This window comes from Musca domestica, unplaced genomic scaffold (genome assembly GCF_030504385.1).
Source record: "Musca domestica strain aabys unplaced genomic scaffold, Musca_domestica.polishedcontigs.V.1.1 137, whole genome shotgun sequence".
Lineage (NCBI taxonomy): Eukaryota > Metazoa > Arthropoda > Insecta > Diptera > Muscidae > Musca > Musca domestica.
The window spans coordinates 386,552-413,647 of record NW_026712187.1 but is presented as its reverse complement, the minus strand read 5'-3'; the positions used below and the strand labels follow the sequence as shown (position 1 = coordinate 413,647).

The 27,096-nt window shown below is 33.9% G+C and overlaps 1 protein-coding gene across 4 annotated transcripts; it reads left to right on the top strand.

The window, feature by feature from the left end:
• LOC131800998 (regucalcin-like) lies at nucleotides 1-26,112 on the top strand. Of its 4 annotated transcripts, none has more exons than XM_059118913.1 (4): nucleotides 1-127; nucleotides 24,892-25,480; nucleotides 25,547-25,685; nucleotides 25,753-26,112. In XM_059118913.1, exons 2-4 carry the CDS (start codon nucleotides 24,892-24,894, stop codon nucleotides 25,943-25,945), a joined length of 921 nt encoding a protein of 306 aa, XP_058974896.1. In that variant the 5' UTR covers nucleotides 1-127; the 3' UTR covers nucleotides 25,946-26,112. The 4 variants fall into 4 exon arrangements, with proteins under 4 accessions (XP_058974896.1, XP_058974894.1, XP_058974897.1 ...); XM_059118911.1 differs by lacking the exon at nucleotides 1-127 and adding an exon at nucleotides 12,873-13,010; XM_059118914.1 differs by lacking the exon at nucleotides 1-127 and adding an exon at nucleotides 16,503-16,601.
• Nucleotides 26,113-27,096: the final 984 nt, after the last annotated feature.

Below are 27,096 nucleotides of genomic sequence, written 5' to 3'. Positions count from 1 at the left end.
ATTAAAGGTGAGTGCGAGATAATACGAGATAAGGTGTACCATTTTAATCTTTAGTTTTGTTCTCTTGTTTTATTTTGTTGATATCATTTTTTTTTAATTTCTTGTCTCTTGTGCATAACATTTAAAGGTAAGTCGGCGAAATCGTTAAAATAAATTATAATTAAATTTGTCACCAAAACAAAACAAGCGTATGGCTGTATTCTGCACGTAAACATGTTGTACATTTAGCGGTTATTATTATATCGCAGCGTTACTTCTATATAGTATATTTGAGTAGTATATGCTATTTCACATTAGAAGACGGAAAAAATATTGATACTAATTTTTAACTTCGAGCGACCCATTTAGGGAACGGGTTACTTTCTCGATTTGTTGATAACCTAAGAATATTAGACAAAGAAAAAGTGAGGAAAAATACTAATGAAGGATTGAGCATTTAAACTATTAAAGGGTAACGTAATGGGTTAATTTTACTAATACCTTTCAGAAGAAACAAATGCAACTGAAAGAAATATCCAAAACATATGTTGGGATGAGTGGTTTTTGGGGACAATTGATAATGTGATAATATAACGAAACATAAAAACATATTGTATTTGATGTATGTACTACTACATACATCAAATACAATTTTTTTGACATTGCAAACAAATTGTGAAGAAAAACAATGGGGATTTACATAAAAACGAGAGACAGGGACAATCTTGGTAAAATTAAGAAGGTAAAGTCACTTCAAATAAGCACTTCCATCCATGGTACAATGATATCAAGGTAGGGCTATGATACCATATGATTTTAATTTTTTTTATTTTCTTGGCTTAATATGTCATCTTTATTTGTTTATGTATGTGTTTTCTTTTCAATAACAAAAAAATTGTTCAGAAAACATTCAAATTCGGGTGTTTTCAAAATGTTTGTTTCAACGTATGCATCGACAAAATCTAGAGTTTTTGTAGCGAAATAATCCTTTAGAGATATATAGTACATGATTTTTAAAATAAGTGTTGACCTTTCATTCAGTTATCGCATTTTTTAATTATTTATTCAAATCAAATGCGACAAGTTGTTTGATTTTTTATTGTTTTGATACTAATTCTGACATTACAAGCCAAACAGGTAGACCTCTATACTTGCAATTTTTTCAAAGTTGGCCTACCTTCTCTTCATTATACCATTGTTCCATCTCTGCATTTTTCTGTAATTCGCCTTGTTAAATAATATATTAAATATTGTTAAATAATATATAAATAATATATGAAATGAAAAATATATTAAATGTTCATTCCCAGTTTAATTATTGTTTCTAAGCTTGTGCCAAAATTTCTTATTTCCTCAACAAATACATGAATTCACTTGTCTTGTCTTCTCGCAGAATAATAAAATCCCTCAATGTGAAAATATGTGTCTTCATACGTATATCGTACTATTGACGTTTGGTAAATTACTAGGAACAATTAAAAATTTTCTATGGTTATTTTTTAGATTCAGGTTTGTCCAGTGATAATAATATTTTTTTAGCGTTTTTGGTCGACAACCTGTTAGATTATGTGACGTGTTATTTCATTGCATATATGTTGACACTGCGATCAGCTGTTTCTTGCCATCCCAGCTGATTACTTATCACCTGATTACCATATGTGTGCGTTAACAGGGCAATTCATAAAACACTAATTCAGTGTCCGTTATATTTAAACGATTTAAAACAGCAAACGTCTGTTTTATGTATTTTATTAAAATTTAAGCTGTCACATGACATACATATATCATTCTGGCTGTCTGTACGATCGATCACTCTCGATATGAGTATTTGATTTATTTCAAATCATGGCAAAATTAAGAAGGTAAGGTATCTCGCGGATTTCAAAAATTTGCAAAAAAGTAATATATTGAGCAAAGGGAATAATTAATACGGGCCAAATTCGGCCTCCATAACCAAGGATCCATATTTTAGGGAAATCTATGTCGATTTTCTTTAATTTTTTTTACATCTTTATATTTTTGCCTTTGTAATGTGAAGTGTGAAAATTAAATCGATCGGTCCAGTCTTGTTGGTACGCCGGGCAGGCCGACTTTATGATACCCTACACCGCTATATACATAAAGTAGAGTTAACCGAAACAAATAAACGTTTATATAGGGAACTAGCAAGTGTCGCCTACTTCGTCAGCAAAAATTCTACATTCAAACTTTACGTTCGTTCACAATTTGTTCAGCTTGAAAAAAAAAATAAAAAAAAAAAAATTAATCAAAACTTTATACATAGTACTAAATTTTCAGATTCTCAAGGTTTTATACGTTATTCAAGTTTTTGCTTTTTCGAAAAAATAACAGGAAAATGTTTACCTCTTACACCAAAAAGTTTTTAAAAACTTTCATTTTGAATTTTTCCGAGGAGGCCATTATAATAGCCATTGCACAATGGACCCACATCCAATTTTTCTGTCCAAAATTATTTCAACGTCTGCATTTGTCAACCCTAGATACGAAAAGTGACCTCAATATCAAATTTCAGTTCTATCCCTTCACCCAATAGCAAATTGAAAAATATACAAACCAATCAACATCTCTCCATCCTAGAAACCAACTGTACATATTTTCAAAACTACCTCCATATCTCAATCCCAGATACCAAGAGAATTTAAGGATTTCGGCTCTATTCCTTCACCCAATACCAAATTTATAACCACTTAGTACTTTTCGAACTAACAACAGACACCAAGAGTTATCTTAATATCAAATTTCTGAATTTCAGCTCTATAATTTCCCTCATTACCAAATTTAGACCCATAAGAACAATTTTAGTACACATTTCCAAAACCAACTCCATATCCTAAATTTAGATACCAACACAGACCTTAATATCAAATTTCAGAATTTTATCTCCCTTCATCCCTTCACCCAATACAAATATATATATATATATATCTATATATATATATATATATATATATATATATATATATATATATATATATATATATATATATATATATATATATATATATACATATATATATATATATATATATATATATATATATATATATATATATATATATATATATACATTTCCGAAACCACATTCATGAAGAGCGTCCCGAATACCAAATTTCCGAATTCAAGCAGTATCTGTTCACACCATACCAAATTGTACAAAATATAGTACTATTTGACACTTTTCATGCGTTGATTTCAGAATTCTAGCTCTTTTTGTTTACCCAATACAAAAGTATTCAATTTTAGTACATTTATGTACTTTCCTTATTATTTTAGTACAAACTTCCGAAAACCCTTACCACAAACCAAGACTGGCTCTCATGCTAAATTTCAAGACTCTAGCTTCAGCCGTTTCATCTGATATCGAATGGAACTTATATATGGGAGGTATATTCTTCTCTGGATCGATTTCCACTAAATTTGAGGGGGGCACTTGTGTCTGAACCGATTTTCCCCAAAATTCATCCTATTTGGGCTGATATTACCCCTTTGGTGCACAGTAAAAGTGAAATCGGATCAAGATATATATAGGAGCTGTGTACACATCTGAACCGATTTCTTTAAATGTTAGCAGATGTATTTCTATGCGGTATCCTAAGTGAAGGACCTTAATACAAAATCGGGGAAAACATGTATGTGGGACCTATAGCTCTTGTCATAGCGTGCATATTACGGCTGTGGTGGACAAAAATAGCACATTACATCCATAACTAGTCTTTTAAGGAGCGTTACTAAGGAGGTAGGCGATGTTATTAAAATTCTGAGGGGAAAGAATCCAAATTTACTGTGCAAAAGGACGGAATCGTCCTAAAGATAGCTAGAACTGGGGTAGGTCGAGAGAACTCATCGTAAACCCGAAAAAATACGGAACTATGTCTTTTCACCAGGAAGACTAAATTCGGGAACATTGACGAACCAGACTTCCCCTCCAGTAAACCAAATACCTAGAAGTAATCTTGAAAAAAACCTCTTTTGAATTTAAACTAAAACCAGTAAGGAAAAGTTAAAAGTCGGAAGGGGCCAACTATATGACACCCCATACCACTATGCATATTAAGTAGAGCTCCCGTAACAAAAGAATTTATTTCAAGTGGATCATACCACCTATCAACATTTGGCTTTAGACCTGTTATAGTTTGTTATAGGGTTCATGATATCACAATGTTTCGGAGCCGAGTTGCACAAAATGAAAACGTACGTCCCGAAATTTACTCCATTTGGGTTGATATTAGTCATTATTTGCACAATAAACCTGAAATCGGATTAAGGATATATGTGGGAGCTATATCCACATCTTAGCCGTTCTCGATAAAATTTGCCAAATGTATTTCCAAACTTCATAAGATATCTGGTACCAAATGTCATTTTAGTCGAATACATATTACGAATTTGAGAGACTTAAACACCAAATCAGATAAAGCTATAGCTTCTAGACTGAATTCGGTCGAATGTACCAAAATTCAGGACTTTTGGACTGATATTGGTCAATTAGTGCACAATTAACCCGAGAGCTATATCTAAATCTGATCCGATTATCAACAAATTCAATATGGGTTCGTCCTTGGGCCAAACAAACATTGTTTGCAAACTTTCATCTCAATTGGATAATAAATGCGATCTGCATTTTTTTTCACAAAAATACATGGACTGATGGAGGGACAGACGTACTGCCAGCCATAAATCGACTCAGAAAGCGATTCTATGAAGATCCTCAAACGTAACTATGGGTCTATCTCGCTTCCTTCTCCATGTTACAAACAAATGCAAAAAGACATAATACCCTTACCACTATGTGGTGTAGGGTATAAAAACTATACATTATTTTGCTGATAATGTAAAAATAAATGTAGGCTCAATACGTGACACATGAAAATAGCATTAATTCCAAATTTTGATAAAGAATACTCATAAATCACGAAAATCTGAAAATTGTAATAAATCATAAATTAAAGCACGTTTTTGAAACGGAATCATTCTAAATGGTCTTTATCACATCAAATCATTTCGCATGCTCCTCTAATAAGCCTATAATCATAATTGTATGCCATAATAATTAACTAAAGACAAGCAATAAAAATGATAAGTCTCCTGTTGTTGTTGTTGTTGTCGATTTGGGCAGTTTATTTTTATCAAAATATTGATATTTTAATAATTAAATTTAATTATGTTTTTGATCTCGAAAAAAATGTGACTCTGCACGAGTTGCTAGAAACCAGCCAATGGATGGATTATTTGGTTTTATTATCAGCAGCTTTTGGAATGAAGGTCAAACTTTCATTCTGTCTGTCTGTCTGCCTGTCTGGATATTGGACTATAAAATATGCACGCATCTACTTATTTATTAGCAGGCAGACTCAATTTATACGTGTGGGTGTGTTTATATGCATATTTTGTTTTTTGCATTGCATGAATTAAATGATTATGGCAAAATACTGAACACAAGCATCCTTTCTTCATCCCATAATATTGGATAACGTTTCAAAAATAGCTCACTGTACTAGTATTGTAGGTGATAGCAATTATAACCAGTAAAGAAAGTCTTAAAGTCGGGCGGGCCGACTTTATGATACCCTATACCACTTTGCTAATATAGTTGAGCTCCACATAACAATTAAAACAATTTTTATGGGAGAATTCAATCGTACACCCTATGATTATAATTATAATTTAAAATTCAAAGGACTAAATATGCCGAAGCAATTGTATCTTTTAAATTCGGACTTGTATTGCCCATTTGGTGCAAAATTAATTTGAAATCAGATAAAGATATATATGGGAGCTATATCCAAATCTGAACCGATCTTGATAAAATTTGGCAGAAATATTTCTGAGCTGTATTTGATATAGTTCCCTGAATGTCGTTGTTACGGAGAGCATATCACGGCTGTGGGTAACAAATATAACAAATCGGATGAACGATATATATAGGAGCTATAGCAATATCTGAACCGATCCTCACCAAATTTTTCATACTAGCTTCCAGACTCAATTCGGTCGTGAGTGCCGAATTCCATTCCATTTGGACAAATATTAGACGTTTGGTGCACAATAAAAGGTAAATCGGACGAAGTTATATATGGGAGCTATATTCAAATCCGAACCGATCTCGATAAAATTTAGCAAAGTTATTTTTGATCTGTATTTGATATATTTCCCCAAATATTGTTGTTAAAGAGGGCATATTACGGCTGCGGAGGACTAAAATATCGAATCGGATGAACAATATATATTGGAGCAATAGCTATGTCTGAACCGATTTCGATCAAATTTGGCATACTTATTTTTAGGCCTAATTTGGTTGTATGTGCAAAATTCCATACTATTCGGGCAGATATTACACGTTTGGTGCACAATAAGAGGCAAATCGAACGAAGATATATATGGGAGCTATGTCTAAATTTTTACCGATTATCTCCAATTTCAATAGGGTTCGTCCTTGGGCCAAACAAATGCTGTTTGGAAAATTTCATCTCAATCGGATAGTAAATGCGACCTGCATTTTTTTCACAACAATACATGGACAGACGGACGGACGGACATGCATAAATCGACTCAGAATGTGTTTCTATGCAGATCATCAAAAGGAACTATGGGCCTATCTCGTTTCCTTTTGCCTGTTACAAACAAATGCACAAAGACATAATACCCTTACCACCTTGTAGTGTAGGGTATAACAATTGATCCATATACAATTTTATACCCTCCTTGATTGCTTCGTCATTCTGTTTGTAACTCATCGAAATAATAATTTTAGACCCAATAAAGTATATACGGGGTGAGATGAAAAAACTGCAAACAACTTCAGATTGCTGTCATTTCTAAGCCACTCGTCCGACAGCTGTTAAAATTATTCCAGTGACAGCTCATTATATTGTTTACAAGAGTATTTTCCAGAAAAAAAAGTTATTCGTGATGGTATTCAAGCGTGATAGTGTGATTTCTTTATATTTGGCTGGAAAACCACAAGTGGCTATCGTTAGAGCACTCCAGCTTTTAAATGTGAATAAATCTTTTGTGTCTCGTACAATCGCTCGTTACCGTGATACTGGTAGCATAGTCCGACGTCAAGGAAGTGGATGGAAGAAAACAGCAGCATCAGCAGAAATGGTTCGAAAAGTAAAGAAGCGATTTGATCGAAACCCGCGTCGCAGAAGTGCAAGAAATTACACCGCAACAGAAAGAAAAGGAATTACAAAATGTTAATCCAATAAAATGGACATAGTTTGGATCGACATTAAGTAATTTTTGAAAGGGCCTTCAATTTACTACAAACCGAATAATAAATTTAATATTTCAATATTTTATTTTAAAGACATTATTCGAGAGTCTATTATCAATAAATACTTGAATAGTGTTTGCACTAACAAAGACATGCACAAGTTTTGTGTTTGAGACGTTTCTCTCCGTTGCTTCTTATCGTTAAAAGGCGGCTACTGGCGAATATTATCAAGTTGATTTAAGTTTTTCAATGAACTTGCAAATTTTATTATGTCCACGACATTTAGAATAAAAAATGATTCGATACTTTATTATTGGTTTGAATAATTGACTAATTTTTACTACATTTCCCATACAAGTGTAGACATTTATTTTTTTAAGCAAAAGTAGTTTCATTAGGCCGAATTGTAGACTTATGTGTAGGATTTGTGGCGAATCAGGTACTCTCCTTTTTTATCTTAAATTCATATGCGGAGGAGGATGCTTATTTCGCATTTTTTATACCCTCCACCATACTATGGAGGGTATATTAACTTTGTCATTCCGTTTGTAACTCCTCGAAATACCCATGTCAGACCCAACAAAGTATATATATTCTTGATCAGCGTAAAATTCTAAGTCGATTTAGCCATGTCCGTCTCTCTGTCTGTCTGTCTGTTGTAATCAAGCTATTTTTCGAACGTATTGAGATAGAAGGCTAAAATATTGCACACGTGTTTATTTTTCCAGTAGGCAGGTTAAGTTCGGGCCACGTTGGTCCACGTCTTCGTATAGCTCCCATATAACGGTACCTCCCGATATTCGGTATTTTGATGATTTTAGCGACATTATTCACCGGAATTGTTTCAAATTTGGTATTTGAGATTCGTAATGGGAACTACAGTCTGTGACAGAAAATTGTCTATGCAGGTCCAGGTCTTCATATAGGCCCCATATATCAGTACCTCCCTATATTCGGTATTTTGACGAGTTAAGGTACAATACCCACCGAAATTGTTTGAGATGTCGTATTTCACGTTCATAATGGATGCTATAGCCTGTGACATTGTCTATGCTGGTCCAGGTCTTCGCACAGCTCCGATATAACGATACCTCCCTATATACGATATTTTGATGATTTTAGCTACATTATTCACCGTTTATTTCAAGTTTCGAATTTGAATATGGTAATGGCTTATGACTTACAAGGCCTATGTAGGTCCATGTCGTATAGACCCAAATATAACGGCTATATTCGGTATTTTTAAAATTTTAACAGAATTTTTTAAAGATTCTATTTTGTGAAAATTTCCAAATTCGTTCCAAATGGTGGAGGGTATTCAAAGTTCGGGCCGGCCGAACTTACTGTTTTTTAAATTGTTTAGAATTATAGTTGTTAACAATTTTGACCCTTTGTGGGGGGAGGTTCATGATGGAGTTGGTCGATATTGTCCATTTCACACCTAACACAGCACTGATATAAAGATTGGGATTAGCAAAGTTTGCATAAAATTGGATGATCCTATTTTGTTCTATGACGAAAACTATTTTCTGTGAAAATGTTGAACTTTTGTGGGGGAGGAACCAGAAGGAGTGGACCGATATGGCCCATCTCTGAACTTGATCTAAGTTTGTCAATAATATTAAAATGTGTCGAGATTGGATCAAATCGGATACTCCCTTCGAGAGTTATCGTGCGCACCAGCCAGACAGACGGACTGACGGACGAACACCTCTAGATTGACCCACAATATCCTAAAACGATTTTGGTCCAAAGAGACTGACTGAGAATCAAAGCCCACACGTAACGGCTCAAGTTAGAATTTTGAAATTTTACACGAAGGCCAGTTTAGTGCGTAGGCTGGGCTTTTGGAAATTCGTACTGAATGGGTACGGTAAGTACTAAAATGTACTAAATATTTAATACTTTGTATTGGACAAACGGAATGAGATATAAATTAAATTTGGGAAGAGAGTAACTGATGGATTCCAAGTACATCTATATCAAAGGGTTTTTGGAAATTCGAACTTTAGGGTTCTAAATGTAGGGTTCTAAAGTTCTAAAATGGTACTAAACTTCTAAAATAGTACCAGAATTGTGGTATAGAATTATGTGATCGGATAGAGCTAAAATTTAAATTACGTACGTACTAAAAGCGAACTAATGGCAGGTTTGTGATAAACAGGTGGTTTTTGAAATGTGTACCACAAGTGAACGAACAGTACTATATTTGGTACAATTTGGTATTGGGTGAACAAATAGTTCTTGATATCAAAAATTTGGTATTAGGTTCGCTGTTCATGTGTAGCCTGGACCTATGGAGATTGTTTCGGAAATGTGTACTATGTTTGCTATTGGGTGAAGGAATAGAGGTAAAATTCTGAAATTTGATATTTAGATTTGGCGGTGGTTTGGAAATGCGAAGAGTACTAAATGGTACCAACGAACTAAATAGTACTCCATAGAGCTGAAATCCTGAAATTTCATATAAATGACATTGTTGGTGTCTGGGTTCAAAATATGGAGGTGGTTTTGATTATAGTATTGGGTGAATGTATAGCGCTGGAATCGCAAAATTTGATATTGAGGTCTCTGTTGTTGAGATCTGTATTAAATGGAACTAATTGTGCTAATTTTGGATCACTGTTGCTGTTTGGAATGGAGAGAGGTAAATTGGTTTGTTACCAAATGTTGTATTGGGTGCAGGAATAGAGCTTAAATTCTGAAATTTGATATTGAGGTCACTGTTGGTTTCTAGGGTTTACATATGAATACTTTGAAATAGTATTGGACAGAAAACTTGGCTCTGGGTCCATTGTGCAATGATTTTACTAATATCAATTGTTCTCGATTCAGGCGATCTGTCGTGATATATATCGGAACTGAATTTTAATTCGCAGTTGAATGAAAATGATTGTGCAAAATTCTATCCCGACTACGAAATTAGGATAAAATTTCCGACTTTAGTGCATCAAATACATAAACCCTGACGAAAATATATGTGGGAGCTTATCCTAATCCGAACCGATTTCAATACAATTTGGCAAATTATTTTTGTACCGAATTCCGTAACACGTTGCAAGTTTTATTGAAATGGGAGATACATAGAGTGTTTGGTGTATCAAATCGGACGAAAATATATATATGGGAGCTATATCCAAATCTGGACCGATTTCAATATAATTTGACAAACAAATTGTTAGACCAAATTCCATCAAACATTTCAAATTTCATTAAAAATTGACGTATTCTGAAAATTCTGTTGAGATTCTGGTGAGATAAAAGATGTTGATTTTTTTTTAATTTTATTGAATGAAATAGCATCAAATTTTAGTATAAGTTTAGATTTGTTCTAATAGGACACCTTTGGCACGAATTATGACCTTCAAACGACCAATGAAACCGTCACACGCTGCCCGAATGTTGATCTGCGGTATTTTGGTCCATTCCCGGCGAAGCGCTTGTTTGAGGTGTTTGATACTTTGGTATTTTTTAGTGCCAACCTTGCTTTCCAAAATACTCCAGACACAATCGTCCAGAATATTTTCGCGATAATATTCGGCATTTATTCTGATGCCACGGTCGATTAATACTAGCGGACAGTGGCCATCGACTGTTATGGCGGCCCACACCATTTTCATGGTCGGCGCTTGAGTTCTGGTGGCCAACCGAAGGTGCACACTTTCAGTTGACCTCTTTGACAAGTAAACACGATCATTTTGTGTGCTTACAAATTGCTGGACAACGAATGTTTTCTATTTGTCCAGTTTTGATGTATTTCAAATATTTTGAATATTCATTTTCAAACCAATTAATCAATATTTCAATGTTACTCTTCTTGAGTTGAGTCTCTAATGACCGTTGTTATTATCGGTCAAATTTGTAGCCTATCTCTCCCATATTTTGCAAAATTAAAATAAAAATAAATCTCTCCCATATTTTGCAAAATTAAAATAAACAAGTAAGCAAAGGCTACAGTCGAGCGGGGCCGACCGTTGAATACCCTACAACACTATAATAAACGATACAGTTTATATAGGCGAGATACTCGAAAGAATTACACAAGATATTGTGACAAATAATAAAAGAAAACCATCAGGTTTCGTTCTCTAATTTTCGAATAATAGCAACTTAAACTAATTTGCTAATTTCCAATTTATTGGTAGATGTTTCACGTAAATGGTCTTCCTAGATCTGGAACCAATATTTCCCAAAGACCCATAATCTCTCAGAAGTGGCAAAAGATTAACATTTATTATTGGTTTTTGACCGAAACGCATCTATATGAGATACACCCATTTGACTATATTCTTCAACTAAATCAGCGTTAACGAATTAGTCAGAAGTGCGCCTTTCCTGTATTTGTGAATTCTCCAAAAAGTCACTGGAATGGACATTTTCGTATTTTGTCTACAAAAGTTGGCAAACTATTTTAAACATTGAATATTTTTGGATGGCCATCCGAAACTGCTTGGCTTTTGCAATGTGCGGTAACCCCCATTCAAATGCGTGTGAGGATCGGGCGATAATTACGACCTGCTGACAATTTTGCTGTAAAAATATTACCAAATGTTTAATTCAAAATGAAAATATGCCAAAAATATGACAAAATTGAAAAAATATGAGAAAATTTACAAAATCAATATTTTCATCTTTAAAGAAATATTTTTATGCGATTTTTTAGGCGATTTTTCTTTTCTGCCAAGAGGCCATTCTGAATTAATGAGAACTGTCGAAATCAGTTCAGCCGTTCTCGACATAAAAGAGATCTTTCAAGCATATCTTCTTTAATAGACAAATATGTCGCACATATTTTGCTATATATCCGATTTGTTGGATGTTAACATCAATGTAAAGATCAGAAGTAACCCTGTCATGGCTTTGTGATTTCGCCGCGATTTAAAATATTCGCGGTTTAATGAAAAATTTCCAATTTTTTTGCAATACAAAATATATGGTCTATTTTACCCGCTAAATATTATCCGATGACCATCCAAATTGGTAGGCTTCTTCCCCGCCCTAAACTCTAGCTACATTCGAAATTCCGCGTCGATTGGTCTATAATTGCGACCTGTAGAGCAACTGCAAAATCATGATTTTTTTCAGTATTTGGTCCATTTCAACCCCTAAACATTTGGCGATCATCTATTCTGATATTAACCCCACCTACATTTTAAATTTCGTAAAGATCGGGCCATAATTGCGACCTGTAGAGTGATTACAAATTAACATGGACAGACGGACAGACGGACGGACGGACATACATAGCTAGATCGACTCAGCTCGGCGAGCTAGGAAGATCCATATATACTTTCCTATATGGGAAACCAATATTTCGAGGTGTTACATAAATTCTGGCCCAATCAAACTTATAATACCCCCAACACATAGTGTTGTAGGGTATAAAAATTTCAATTCCTTTCATTGCGATGACATCTTTCCAAACCTAACTTTCATCTCACATTAAATTCTCAAATTTTTATTTATAATGATTTATTTGTTTAATTGGCTTATCAATATACATATGTATTTTTTGCTAATACTTCAAGTTGTGCATGAAATTGTTGTTGCTGCCCATGAATTGTATTATCTCACTGTATGTGTGTACATTTGTATATGGACTACAACTCTTTAAATATGTACTTATTATGAATGAACTGATATCAGAGTACTGGCCATAATTCATTTCCCCTATAAAAGATCTTTCGAATTGTTTTACAAACATCAGTGGACATTCTCGTCTCGAAGTGGTCGTGCAGTACAATTTTGCCTACGAATTATCCTCGCTTGAAAAATCCCAATTTCATTTAAAAAGGTATGGAAATTAAAAGAAATATATATTTGCAATTAAAGGAACAATGTGTAAAGGATATCGGAAAAAGTGTGTGGAACTATAAGTTAAGTGAATATTTGTGTCCAAAATATGTGCGAGAGTAAACTTTTGATCATATGTAAATGGATCAAAGAGTGTCTTAACTTTGAAAACGATTTTTTAGAAAGCAATGCAGTATCGTCCTTACTTCATATTGTGTCAACATTTCTAAAACTCTTGTCTTGGGCGCCATTTCAATTGAGAAAAATGAGTAAAATATTTTAAGCTGTTGATACCCCTGAGTCAATGTAAGCCCCCGAGAAGATGTAAGCCATTTTTTAAGTAATTATTTTCAAGGACATCCTGACCAAAAATCGTGAATTTTAGAATATTTTTTAAGAAGTACCTCAGCAAAAAAGTGGGATTTATAAGAATACCTTTTAAAGTTCTTCCTACAAAAAAGGTTCTCCAAAGAAACATAGTTCAATCTGTAAGAAAATGCTTTTTAAGAAAATGCTTTCAAGGACTTCCTGTCTACCTAAAAATGATTTGGTTTTTTGAGAAAATATTTTCAAAGATTTCTTCCAGATTGAAAATCACGGATTATTATAAATATTTTAACAACATTTTACATCCAAATCGTCGGTTTTTAGTCTTTATTTCAAAACAACGATTTTTATGAAAAATTTTCAAGGAGATTCCAGCTTTTGGACAAAAATCGTGTTTTTTTAAACAAATTTTTTTATAACTTTTTGATAAAATATTGTGGATTTTTAAAAACATTTTTCCAATGACATTTTTACCAAACCACCTCAGATTTTTTGCTAGGATTTCCTGACAAAATGTCGTAGATTTCTTACGAAAAATTTAAACGGACCTCAAGACAAAAAATCAATTTTAAAAAATACTCTTAACAGGGCTTTCCAAAATAAAAATCATGCGTTTGTTTAAAGGACATTTTTTAAGTTCTTTCTGAATGAATATCATGGTTTTTCTAAGAAACTTCGTCTATTTTTATGAACAAAAATTTTAAAAATCTTATGACCGGAAATCATAACATTTTTTAAGAAAATGTTGTTAAGCATCTCCTGACCTGGAATTATGAATTATTTCAGAATATTTTTACAAATTCTTTCTGAGTAAAAAACAATGATTTTTACAAATTATTCTAAGATAAAAAATTGAGGATTAAGAAACTAAATTTCAAGGACCCTCTTATAATTTATATAATAGAAATTTTTTAAGAAGTTTTTTTTTTTGTCAAGGGCCTTTAATGTTCATTTTATCAATAATTGTGAATTTTAAGAAACAAAAAATCAAAAAAAAAAAAAAAAAAAAAAAAAAAAATCTGAAATTAAAAAAAAAATCTAGAAAAAAATGGTTTTCCACAATTTTTTTTAAGAACATTTCTTAAATATTCTCTTTAAATCAAAAAGTATTAAAAATTCTGAAATTTTGTTGTTGCAAAATGGTCAGGTTTAATCCCTTTATTGTTGTTTTTATAAAAACAACGTTTGTTTATTAGTGGAGAACGATGGTAATTTTTACCAGGGGGTAAGGCAGGGAATACCTAGGTTTCGGAAAGAGCCACCAATCCTCATCAGTTCTCTTGTTTTTTGTCTGGAATATTCTCCCCAGAAGTTATTTTAAAAATAACTTCTATGACAAAAAAAACTTTTTTTACCCAAGTGTCGAGATCGTAAGCTCAATAGAACAATAAAGGGATTAAGCCTGACCATTTTGCAACAACAAAATACTATGGTATCCCGAACAAACAAGCTAACACTGTTCAATCCTGAAAATCTTTAAAAAAAATTCCAAAAAAAATCCTTGATCCTGGAAAACTTGTTACGTCCTTTTAACCAAAATCGGAGACTTTTTTTCAGGAACCTCTCGCTAAAAAATCCCGGTTTCTTTCAAGGACTTTTTGACAAAAATCGTGGATTTATAACACAATTTTGTTAGGAAACTCCTAATAAAAATCCTATTTTTTGATGGGCCTTCTGACAAAAATCGTATTTTTTTAAATTTTTTTTTTTTCAAAAGTCGTTCTTGTCATTTTCTGAAATCAAAGTCTTTTTGACTGATCGCGGAATTTTTAGAAACTGTTTTTCAGAACCTGAACCTTTTTTTAGGAAAAAAAAAAACATGGATTTTGTGACAAGAAATCGTGTTTTTTGTTTAAGAAACTATTTTCAATTACTCCTGACCAGAAATTCTTGATCCTGGAAAACTTGTTCCCAAGGTCCTTCTAACCAAAATCATCCAAAATTTTTTCAAGAACTTTCTGACAAAAAATCTCAGACCTTTTGACAAAAGTCGTGGATTTTTAATATATACTTGTCAAGAACCATCCTGAATCTTGTTCAAGGCCATCCGACAAAAATCGTGATTTTTAATTTTTTCCAATGACCTTCAGATAAAAATCCTTATTATTTTAAGACATTTTTCTAAGTCGTAAATCGGTACTAAATCGTACTTTCTTAAAAAAAAAAAAACAAGTAAAAAAGCTGTAAGTTGGGCCGGTCCGAACTTTGAATACCCTTCATCTTTTGGAACGAATTTGGCAATTTACAAAAAAATAAAATCCGTTATTAATTCTGTTAAAATCTTAAAAACACCGAATGTACCCATTATATTGGGGTCTATACGACGACGTGGACCTGCATCATCAAAATACCGAATATCGGGAGGTACCGTTATATGGGGGCTATACGAAGGCGTGGAACTGCACGGAAAATTTTCTGTCTTAGGCTATAGTAACCATTGCGAACTTCAAATATCAAATTTGAAACATTTCCGGTGAATAATATGGCGGCTATACCAAAACGTGGATATACATGGCCCATTTTCAAAACGAAAATTCCTGCAGACATAATACACATTTGAGTAAAATTGTATCAACCCACTTCATCTCGTTCGGAAGCTAGAGTGATTTTCATAGACGGACGGACATGGCTAAATCGACATAGAATTTTATGCTGATCCAGAATATATATTCCTTGTGGTGTCTAAAATGTATAATTCCATATGGTGGAGGGTATAAAAATAAGTTTCCGCGACAAAATCGTACAAAAGTCGTGCCTGTCCTGGACTGAGGAAATAAAATTGTCTATAAACCTTCTGATGTTTTCTAATCTATTAAGGATTCCATTTAATGTTCCGCCTCAACATATCTTACCATTTGTAACACATTTTATTAGTTACAGTTTTAGGGAGAATATTATTTATTTGAGTAGCATCACTTCAAGAATTACTTCCGATTTTCTTAAAATATCTCAGTGTTTGCTCCTACTGAGATGCAGTTCGCCAATAAAATAAATTATTGACAAACCCTTTCCATCTCTTGATGAGTATGGCTTTTTGTCTTTTTTAATGTCGAGAGTGCAACTTATTTATAAAAAGCTTCGTTTTTACCTCTGGTGTCGATCACTAAACAAATAAAGCTCATAACCATCTGATATTAAAAGTTAGTTGCTTGTTTTGGACGCTGTGATCAAGTTGACTTTCTTTGCGAACGGGTTTTTATTCTCTTCAAAAAAATCACAGTCGCGTACGGATTGCACGAATCGTGTCTGAGCCCAGCAAATAGAAGTGAATTAAGTTTTTTTACGAGATTTTTATTTTTGATTTTTTCGATTGTTTAATTGTTTAGAAAAAATCTAAAATAGTTTTTTTTATTTGGTGTGATTGCATTGAATTGTGTGAAGTTTTTTTGGTTTGTTGGGCCTTGATTTTGTTGTGGAAGTTATTCAACCTAGCCGATCAGATACCAAAAAAGAATAATCAAAGACTCAAAATGTTAAGGCTTCCAAGTGGTAAACCAATTTTGGTGTTGTATTTTGTCTGCTGCTTGTGGTTCGCCAGACAAATTGTGGCTGAAAACAATGTGGATGAGCCGCTGGTGGAAAAAGTTGTAGTGTCCCTGGAAGTCCATGTTAATTCGGAAAATTTCTCGGTAAATAAAAAAAAACAAACAAACAAAAAATGAATAAATAATAAAAAATTTTGAGTTCTTTTGCCTCAAACAATTTGAAAATTTAAAGATGCTGTGAAATATTTGTTGTTTGTGTTTCCAACAATTTCTTCATAGCCGTATCTGAGCATGGGCGCGTCCATATATTTTTCAATGACAGACACTGACTGCGGTATTCCCACATATGGAAATAAAACTAGTTAAGACCATTGCACAAGATATGACGACGACAACAACAAGAAAAAGCAGTAGTTTTTTTTGTTGTTTTTAATATGCAAAATGCCAAAGCAGTACACCGGATTGTCGTATGCGATTATAACTTCACAGATTGTTTTTTAAGTTTGAACTTATTTTTTGATTATTTTGATTTCCTTCGTTTATTTTAGGGATTTCAGAGGCCTAATTAAAAAAAAAAAAATAAAATGAAAAAATATGAAACATTTATATCGCTAATTTATTAAAAGAGTGTCATGTCTCGAAAAAGTTAATTAAAAAAAAAAAAACAGTCAATTTAATGCTTTGGTGGAAATATGACATCGCGTATTGAAATATTTCATATTCTGCATAAAGGAAAGACGGGCTTTTTTCAATCCTTTTTCAAAGATTGAAAATTCAAAAATGTTTATAACTGTCATAAAATACAATAGAATTAATAGATGTTTCTTAAGTTTCGATCAACACCATACTTCCACCTACAATAGACCTTGTGTGAATATGAGACTTATCGTACCTCCCCCAATGGATCAGAATTTTGAATAATTACAAGACATACAAATTGCGTTACTATTCCTCAATTGTTCTACCCTCAGCCATATGGCTAGAGAAGGTGCCATTTGATAGGGCCAAAATGTGTCTCATCCGTTTCAGAATGTTTGGAGTCCAACTAAGGGGGTTCCGCTTTACCTCTAAGAAAGAGAAAGGACACTTTAATTTTGTGAAAACTTTGCAAATCCCAATATTTTTGTAAGTGCTAGGTCAGGTGCGAAAATGGACAATATCGTTGCACTCCATCAAGTACCTCCCCCAGAAAGGGTTAATACGTGGATTAATTATAAATCTTATAAAATATGAAATAAAAGCCCGATCGTCCTCAACTTTCACACATCCCAATATTTTTATGAACACAAGATCTGATGTGAAGATGGGATGTATCGGTCCACTCTTTTTGGTACATCTCCCATAAAGGGGTCAACATTTTGAATAGATGCTCGGAAAGCGCGAAATGAGCTTTCTATTCCTTTAAAATCCGACACATATCAATATTTCTGGCAACACAAGATCCGTTGTGAAGATTATAGATATCGACCCACTCCTTTTGGTACCTCCCTCACATAGGGTCAAAATTGTGAATAACCAAAACGATAATAATGAGCGTTTTGAGGATCCAATTTTCTTAAAATTTCACGTATCCCAATATTTTTATGAACGAAATATCTGGTATGAAGATGGGATATATCGGTCCACTCCTTCTGCTACTACCCCAAAATGAGTCAAAACTTTGGATAGCCAAGAAGCTAGTAAAGCGCGAAATGAGCATCGGATTCGGCACATCTTAATATTTCTATCAACACAAGATCTGGTGTGAAGATGGGATATATCGTTCCACTCGTGCCTGTACCTCCCAAACAAAACTTTGGATAATTATATATCTCAGAAAATGCGAAATAAGTATCAGATTCCTTCTAAACTTCGCAAACTCCAATATTAACACAGGATCTGGTGTGAAGATGATAGCTATCAGCCCACCCCTTCTGGTTCCTCCACCACAAAAGGACGCCATTTTCAATACTTATATCTTAAATTACGAAACAAGTCAAAGATTATTTTCAAGCTTAGTATGTCTAAATATTTTTCTCAACCAGCAGTTTTTTGTCATAGGCTTCAGTGCCCTTTAAGATCTTCAAATACGAATCTTAAAACAATTCTGGTTTATAATAACCCTAAAATCATAAAATACCCAATATTTGAAGCTACCGTTATATGGGAGCTATACAAAGACAAAAATCCGCATAAGTAATTTTTTGTCATAAGCTGTAGTATCCATGACGAACTTAATATACGAAGTTTGAGACCAGCCTGGAACTGGTGGCAAATGGTTCCGAGCTCGTTGCTTGTCCTCATCCTCAAAGCACCTTGTCATGCCCTCAGCGATGATATTATCTATGAACTGACATTTGTTTAAAAATGCCATTTCAGTCTTTGTCACAAAGACGTCTTTCCTATCAATTTGCACCCTATCATAGATTGACTTATAAGAATTGGCTTTATAGGAGCCGTCTGCTCTGGTAGAGGCGAAAGACCAGACAAGATTTCTTTCAATTTTTTTTTTCTGATGAGACGAAATGTCAAATCAGACAGGGATCGACTAACAAGAATTGGCTCTATAGGAGCCGTCTGCTCTGGAAGAGGCGAAAGACCAGACAAGATTTCTTTCAGATAGGTCTGGTCCTCTGCCGATAAGACCCGGCACAGCGTTTTCCTACAATCAACCAATCACGAAGTACCCATGGAGGGCATCGAAGTATTTGTTAACTCGGCTTTTGACCGACCTCTCGCTAGTTAAGGGTAACACCTGATTTTACAGATTTCGAATGTTTTATGCATTTTTAACCAATTATCTGTTATTAGGTCGCTTCTGGTGTTGAAAATTTCCAAAATTTTTATCTTTCGTCAGTTTATAGATCCTAAAAAATTGGTTGGTGAATATACTAAACTTCTAATAATAGACTTACAGAAGGAAGTAATAATTAGAAACTTATATTATTTATTCGAGTGAATTTCTTACCCAACTTATTTTTAGATATAAAATTATGATGAAGGTTAGGTCTGACTCAAAATTCCAGTGATTTTGCTCCATATAAAATAATGGCGCCCAAATGTATAATTGTTTGTTAATATTTTAATATTATAAAAAACAGCGTTGGAAAATCGTAAGGCTCAATTCCATTAATGTTATTTTTATAAAACCTACTTTTATTTATTATTATAGAAAAACATAAATGTTTACCTTTTGTATCTCCTCTATAAGCTTACAATTGTCATTTGTCAACTCTAATGACATCTCCCCAGAAGAATATGACACAATCTCATTGTTGCTGTCTTTTTTACTAAATGGCAACACTGTAAATATTCATAATTTTTATAAAAACTTATCTTTCGAATGTAATTCTAAACGTTCGAATGTAATTCTAATATTAACAATTTAAATCATCATTTTAATAACGGAAATTAATTGAACGAATTCTCATCCGGAAATGTCGTGACGCGCAGTAAATAATTTAAAATTCCCATTCTAAAAAAATATCTTTATACAAACCACTGTTACTGCTGTTCCATATTTTGTTTGTATTTTAAACCAAGTCACTGGGTCTGGGTGAATGTTGGCGGGGTATAAATCTCATTCTGAGAAAACAAAGACAACAGGTGTTTTGGAATTGAATGAATTAACAGAAAATCGTAACGTGAAAGAAAATAAAAGTACACTTAAATAAATACAAAGTTATTTTTGGTTTACATAAACATATACAAATATGTGGTTCTGGTTTTAAATGACATTTTAAATGCCATTACTAATATTCCGCAATTAATTTACTTTGAACTGGAATTGCTTACTGTGGCGAGAAAGATTTGAAATAATTTAAAATTTTAAGTTTAATATGTCACATGGTGCGGGGAATTAAAAAGCCCAATCATGAAAAACAATTCCGTACGGATTTTTCCCCTTTTTTACTATAATAAAGAAACATTTCTCTTGGAAAATAATTCCGAGGGTGATAAAGGAGGTATTTCAACCTTCGACAAAATAGAATTGAAATTTAATTGGTTGAAGTTGTTAAATTTTTAGAAACAAAAATGAGATCAAACGCATTTCAAATTGCACAACAAATAGGATACTCTAAGTACGTAAAAGATGCATTCGCGTTGCCATCTTCACCCATTTTCCTATCATAAGGAAACATTTCTCTTGGAAAATAATTCCGAAGGTGACAAAGGAGACATTTCAACATTCGACAAAATATACTCGAATTTCAAAGTTAGTTTGTTTAAGTTGTTCAATTTTTAGAAAAAATTAAAACAAACGTACTTAAAATTGCACAACAATTAGGATACACTAGGTACGAAAAAGAAGCATTCGCGATTTTTTACTATCATATTTCTCCTGAAAAATAATTTCGAGAGTGGAAAAGGGAGGCATTTCAATATTCGATAAAATATATTCGAATTTTAAAATTGAAAATTAGTTTGTTTGAGTTGTTTATTTTTTAGAAAAAAAAAAAATAAATAAATGAAACAAAAGCATTTCGTATTGCACAATTAATAGGATACACTAGGTATGAAAAAGACCCATTCGCGTTGCCGTCTTCTCAAATTATATCTCCTCAATTATTCATTATTATATCTCAAGAACATTTTTTTGCGCATTTCAAATTGCACAACAAATAGGATGCACTAGGTACATAAAATATTCATTCGCCTTGCCATCTTCGCAAACTATTCTTTCTCAATTATACATTATATCTCTCAATATTATCTCTCGAGAAAAAAATGTTGGGGGGACTAGCCGTAAACTTTAAACCCCCAAGAGATTTTCTTAAAGATTTCAGTCCTATAATGTGGTTGATGTAACGTTATCAGCATTTAAACTATTTAAAAAAGGACCGTTTCATAAGATTTTTAACATCTGTCATGCTACTAATCAGTAAGTCATAACAATTACAGAAGTATTTGTTGTAAATATTCAAACGGATAACCTTTGCCTTTTCCGTAAAAAAAATGCAATATAAATAGTTGGTTAAAGGTTCTTACTTTTTAGAAAAAAAAAAAAAAAAAACAAAAGCATTTCGAATTGCACAATTAATAGGATACACTAGGTATGAAAAATACCCATCCGCGTTGCCATCTTCTCAAATTATATTTCCTCAATTATTCACTACTTCTCTTACTATTATCTCTCGAGAAAAAATGTTTTGCGCATTTTAAATTGCGCAACAAATAGGATACACCAGATACGAAAACGACACATTAGTGTTGCCATCTTCTCAAATAATTTCTCCTCAGTTAATCATTTCTCTGATTATTATCTCTCGAGAAAAATGTTTTCCATGGGAATATAATTTCGTGGGGGTATTCATTTTTTGAGTCGATTATAGTCTTGGCGTAAACTCTAAACCCCCAACAGATTTTCTTAAAGATTCCAGAGTTATAAATTGATTGATATAACGTTATCAGCATCCAAAACGTTATGAAAAAAACGTTTCATAAGATTTTTAAACATCTGGCATGATGATAACCAGGAAGTCATTACAATTTCCTAAGTATTTGTTTTTAATATTCAAAGTGATAACATTTACCTTTTTTGAAACAAAAAAAATTAATTAATTAATTAATAAAGAAAATAAAAGTAATACGCCGATGGAGAGAAAAGTCAGTGATAGCGTTCTTCAACACCGATAGGAGAAAGAAAACATATGTCAATCTTTGTATGGCCTCTATTACAAGGAAAATTTTACAACCATTATCTTATAGATGTAACGTGTTTTCTTGTCGGCTGATTGGTATGTTATGTTCAATGTTTGCGAATATCGGAAATTATAGTGTTGAGATTCAGTTTCTTGACGATTAGGAAATAATCGGCAATTTTAATGAATAGAATTTTAGTTCCGGGGATTGCGATGATGATGTTCGAGTAGTAGACGCTTTGAAAATAATCAGGGACTCTGATGGTACACGTCGAATATACGTGTATTACAATAAAGATTGTGGGTTTGTAGAAGATTTGAAGTTAATCGGAAACTCTGATGGTAGACGTCGGATGTCCGCGTATTGCAATGAAGTTGTAGGTTTGTAGAAGATTTGAAGATAATCGGGAACTCTGATGAATGGACGTCAGGTGTCCGGGGATTGAGAAAAAGATTTGATCGCAAACTCTTACGTAGACAATTAAAAGATAATCGGAGACTCTGGGGAATGCAATTTGGGTGTTCGGTTGATAGGATACTGGAGACTTGGTGCATCGGTGTTTGGGCGTCGTGTATGAGAAATAGATGATCGGGAACTCGTTGTATCGGCAATCGCAGATTAGTTAGTCGTGGTATGCTACGGCTAAATCCTTCCACATCACTACTCGGGTGGAACAGTGAGTTGAAGCTCATGTGGAACAGTGAGCCAAAACTCCTTCGGAACACTGACCCGAAGCTTCTGTGGAACAGATAAATGTTATCCGTTTGAAATACATCCACGTATACTTGCGGGCCAAGAATCTGTCACAGAAATTTATAAAGCGACTGCAGGACTTTTGGTATTGAAAATTGGTCATATAGGTCCGCGTTTTGGTATAGTCCCCATAATGGTACCTCTCTATTTTCGGCATTTTGGCGATTTAAACTACTTTATTCGCCGGAATTGTTTCAAATTTGGTATTTGAATTTCGAAATGGATACTACAGCCTATGACAGATCATTTTCCGTTCAGGTCCAATCCTTCGTATAGCCCCCATATAACGGCACCCCTCGATATTCGGTATTTTGGTTATTTAAGCTACATTATTTACCGGAATTGTTTCAAATTTGGTATTTGAAGTTCGTAATGGATACTACAACCTATAACAGAAAATTGTCTGCCCAGGTCTACGTTTTCGTATAGCCCTCATATAACGGCACCTTCCGATATTCGGGTTTTTTGTGATTTAAACTACATGATTCGCCGGTAATGTTTCAAATTTAATGATTGAAGTTCGTAATGGACACTACAGCCTATGACAGAAAATTGTCTGTGCAGGTCCACGCCTTCGTATAGCCCCCATATTATTATACCTCCCTTTATTCGAAATTTTTATGATTTTAGCTACATTATTCACCGGAATTGCTTCAAATTTTGTATTTGACGTTCGTAATGAATACTACAGCCTATGACAGAAAATTGCCTGTGCAGGTCCACGACTTCGTAAAGCCCCCATATAATGATACCTCCCTATTTTCGGTATTTTGGTGATTTTAGCGACATTATTTGAAGTTCCAAAGGGATACCACAGCATATGACAGAAAATTGACTGTACTGGTCACGTCTTTGTAAAACCCCCATAAAACTGTACCTCCCCATATTCGGTATTTTGAAGATTTAAGCGACATTATTCACCGGAATTGTTTCAAATTTAGTATTTGAAGTTCGTAATGGATACTACAGACTATGACAGAAAATTGTCTGTGCAGGTCCACGTTTTGGTATAGCCCTCATATAATGGTACCTCCCTATATTCGGAATTTTGATGATTTTTGCTACATTATTCACCGGAATTGTTTTAAATTTGGTATATGAAGTTCGTAATGGAGTTTTTCAAATTTCGCATTTGAATATTGTGATGTCTTATGACAAAAGTTGCCTATGCAGGTCCATGTTGTCGTATAGATCTTAATATAATAGTTACATTCGGTATTTTGAAGACTTTACCAGAATTTTTAACGGATTTTATTTTTTTTTTGAAAATTGCAAAATTCAATCCAAATGTTAAAGGGTATTAATAGTTCGGCAAGGCCGAACTGACAGCTTTCTTACTTGTTCGTTTTAATTTATTCGTAGGATGTCAAAGTTGCTAGAATTTAATATCACTTAAAAATGCATTTCTGATTTATAACAATTTTGCCTTAGTGTAAACGCTAGGTTCGACTAGGCTTACTAGGAGTTTTCTGGAAATTACCTCTCTATATTAAATTAGAAGGTTTTGTCTGAGTTATTATTTTCCTGGTTTGTTAAATGCAGCTGACATGTTCATGCTTTACTTACAACTACTGTACAGTACTTTTAATGAATTCACACAAAGCCTAAAAGTATGCCACAATTTCTCATTTCATCTGTTTATGGTGCAATCTATTCACACATAAAATTAACTTTTCTGTTCTCTCTTTCTTTCAGATGTCTTACAAAGTCGAACCATTGCCAGAATCCCACGCTGAATTGGGCGAAGGTCCCCACTGGGATGTGGAGCGTCAAAGTTTGTACTATGTCGATATTCATGTTGGCAAAATCTATCGCTACGATTACAACGAGGACAAGGTGTACAAGGCACAAATTGAAAATGAAACATTGGCCGGTTTCATTATTCCCATTGAGGGCACAACCAATGAATTTGCCGTAGGTGCTGGACGTCGTGTTATTGTCGTCACCTGGGATGGTGTATCGCCTGTGGCTAAAGTTAAGAAAACTCTATTCGAAGTTCAGCAGGGCGATCAACGTTTCAACGATAATCGTTTCAATGATGGCAAATGTGATCCCCAGGGTCGTTTGTTTGCCGGTACCATGAAATATGTGGGCGATGAATTCGAACATCGTTATGGGGAGTTGTACAAATACGAGAAGGGTGGCAAAGTGGAGGTGGTCAAGAGCGATGTGGGAATTTCCAATGGCTTGGCATGGAATGAAAAGACCAAGAAATTCTATTACATTGATACCACTGATTATGAGGTTAAGGAATATGACTACGATTTCGCTACCGGAAAAGCTAGTAAGTTATTTTAAGTAATCCACTTTAAGGAAATAAATCATAATTTTCCATTATTCTTTTTTCTAGCCAATCCCAAGGTGGTCTTTAATTTACGCAAAAACAGTCCCAAGGATCATTTGTTGCCCGATGGCATGACCATTGATACCGATGGCAACATTTATGTGGCCACCTTTAATGGTCACACCATTTTCAAGGTGGATCCCAAGTAAGTTTTATAGACCTATTTTCCAATTTTATGTTCATAACTAATCTCAATTCGTTATCTTTCCTAGAACCGGCAATGTTTTGTTGGAAATCAAGTTCCCATGCAAGCAGATAACCTCGGCCGCATTTGGTGGTCCCAATTTGGATATTTTGTATGTAACCACTTCATCTCGTTTTGGCGAACCAGATCCAGCTGGTACCACCTATAAGGTTACTGGTTTGGGTGCCAAGGGTTTGCCCATGACCAAAATGCAAGTTTAAAGAAAGAAAAGCAGTTTTCCAAAAAAATATAAATTTAGATGTAAAATTTTACATAGACACACATACACATACAAATATTACGAACATTTAAATATATATTTGTGTAAATAGGATTTAAACAATATTGTTTTTATATATTGACAATAAATTATGAATGAATTATAAAATGTTATGGCTTTCGCAATTTGTTGAGTAGCTGTTCTAATGCTCCATGTAGTACATCCGTATGGTAAAACAGATCTGACGCAGCTATTGAATATTTTTATAGCATCCACACATACCTAGCATGGAGTTCATCATTCCGTTTGTAACTCATCGAAATAATTATTTTAGATCTAACAGAGTATATAGAGGGTGAGATGAGATAACTGCAACAAAGTTCATACTGCTGTCATTTCTAAGCCACCCGTCCGACAGCTGTTAATATTATTCCAGTGACAGCTCATTATATTGTTTACGAGCGTACAAAAGCATTTTGGACTCAGCCCTTTGGACACTCCGCCATTATCAAGTATGTGGGAAGCATAGTAAATCAGGCTATAGCTAGCGATTATATATCACCTAGGCACAGCTTTGAACTACTTGATATCCATATACCTAACCGAGACATTTGGATACGTGACACTCCACCTTTTAACGGTATTGCTGTCTATACTGATGGATTAAATATGGAAAGGGGAACGGGAGCCGGGGTCTACTGTGAAAGTCTAAATATCCAACGATCCTTCAATCTAAACAGTGACTGTAGCGTTTTTCAGGCAGAAATCTTGACTTTATATGTCGATAGTCAAGCGGCCCTGAAGGCTCTAAATTCATTTACAATCAAATCTATAGCAGTTCTGGAATGCAGGAATGCTCTGGAAAAGGTAAAATCGTTTGTCAAACTCTGTTGGGTCCCTGGACATTGGCAATTCACATATCTGGCAATGAATCGGCTGATGAATTGGCCAGGCGCGGATCTGAGTCAGTAGATCTAGAGATTGAGAGCTCAGTGAAGCCACCCCTATGTCACTTCTTTCAAGTACTGCACACTTGCGAAATTTCAGCAAAAGGGAAGGGGATGTCATCTTTCCAAGAAGATCTGGCCGGTGAACTCTGAAAGGAGGTCAAGGTCACTTATATCCATGAAGAAACTGGACTTGAAGCTTGTG

Coding starts and splice junctions, on each gene's coding strand:
- LOC131800998 (XM_059118910.1), top strand. CDS start 16,807: ATGTTAAGGCTTCCAAGTGGTAAACCAATTTTGGTGTTGTATTTTGTC. Junction 16,966..24,891: donor TTAATTCGGAAAATTTCTCG/GTAAATAAAAAA, acceptor TCTTTCTTTCAG/ATGTCTTACAAAGTCGAACC. Junction 25,686..25,752: donor ATTTTCAAGGTGGATCCCAA/GTAAGTTTTATA, acceptor TATCTTTCCTAG/AACCGGCAATGTTTTGTTGG.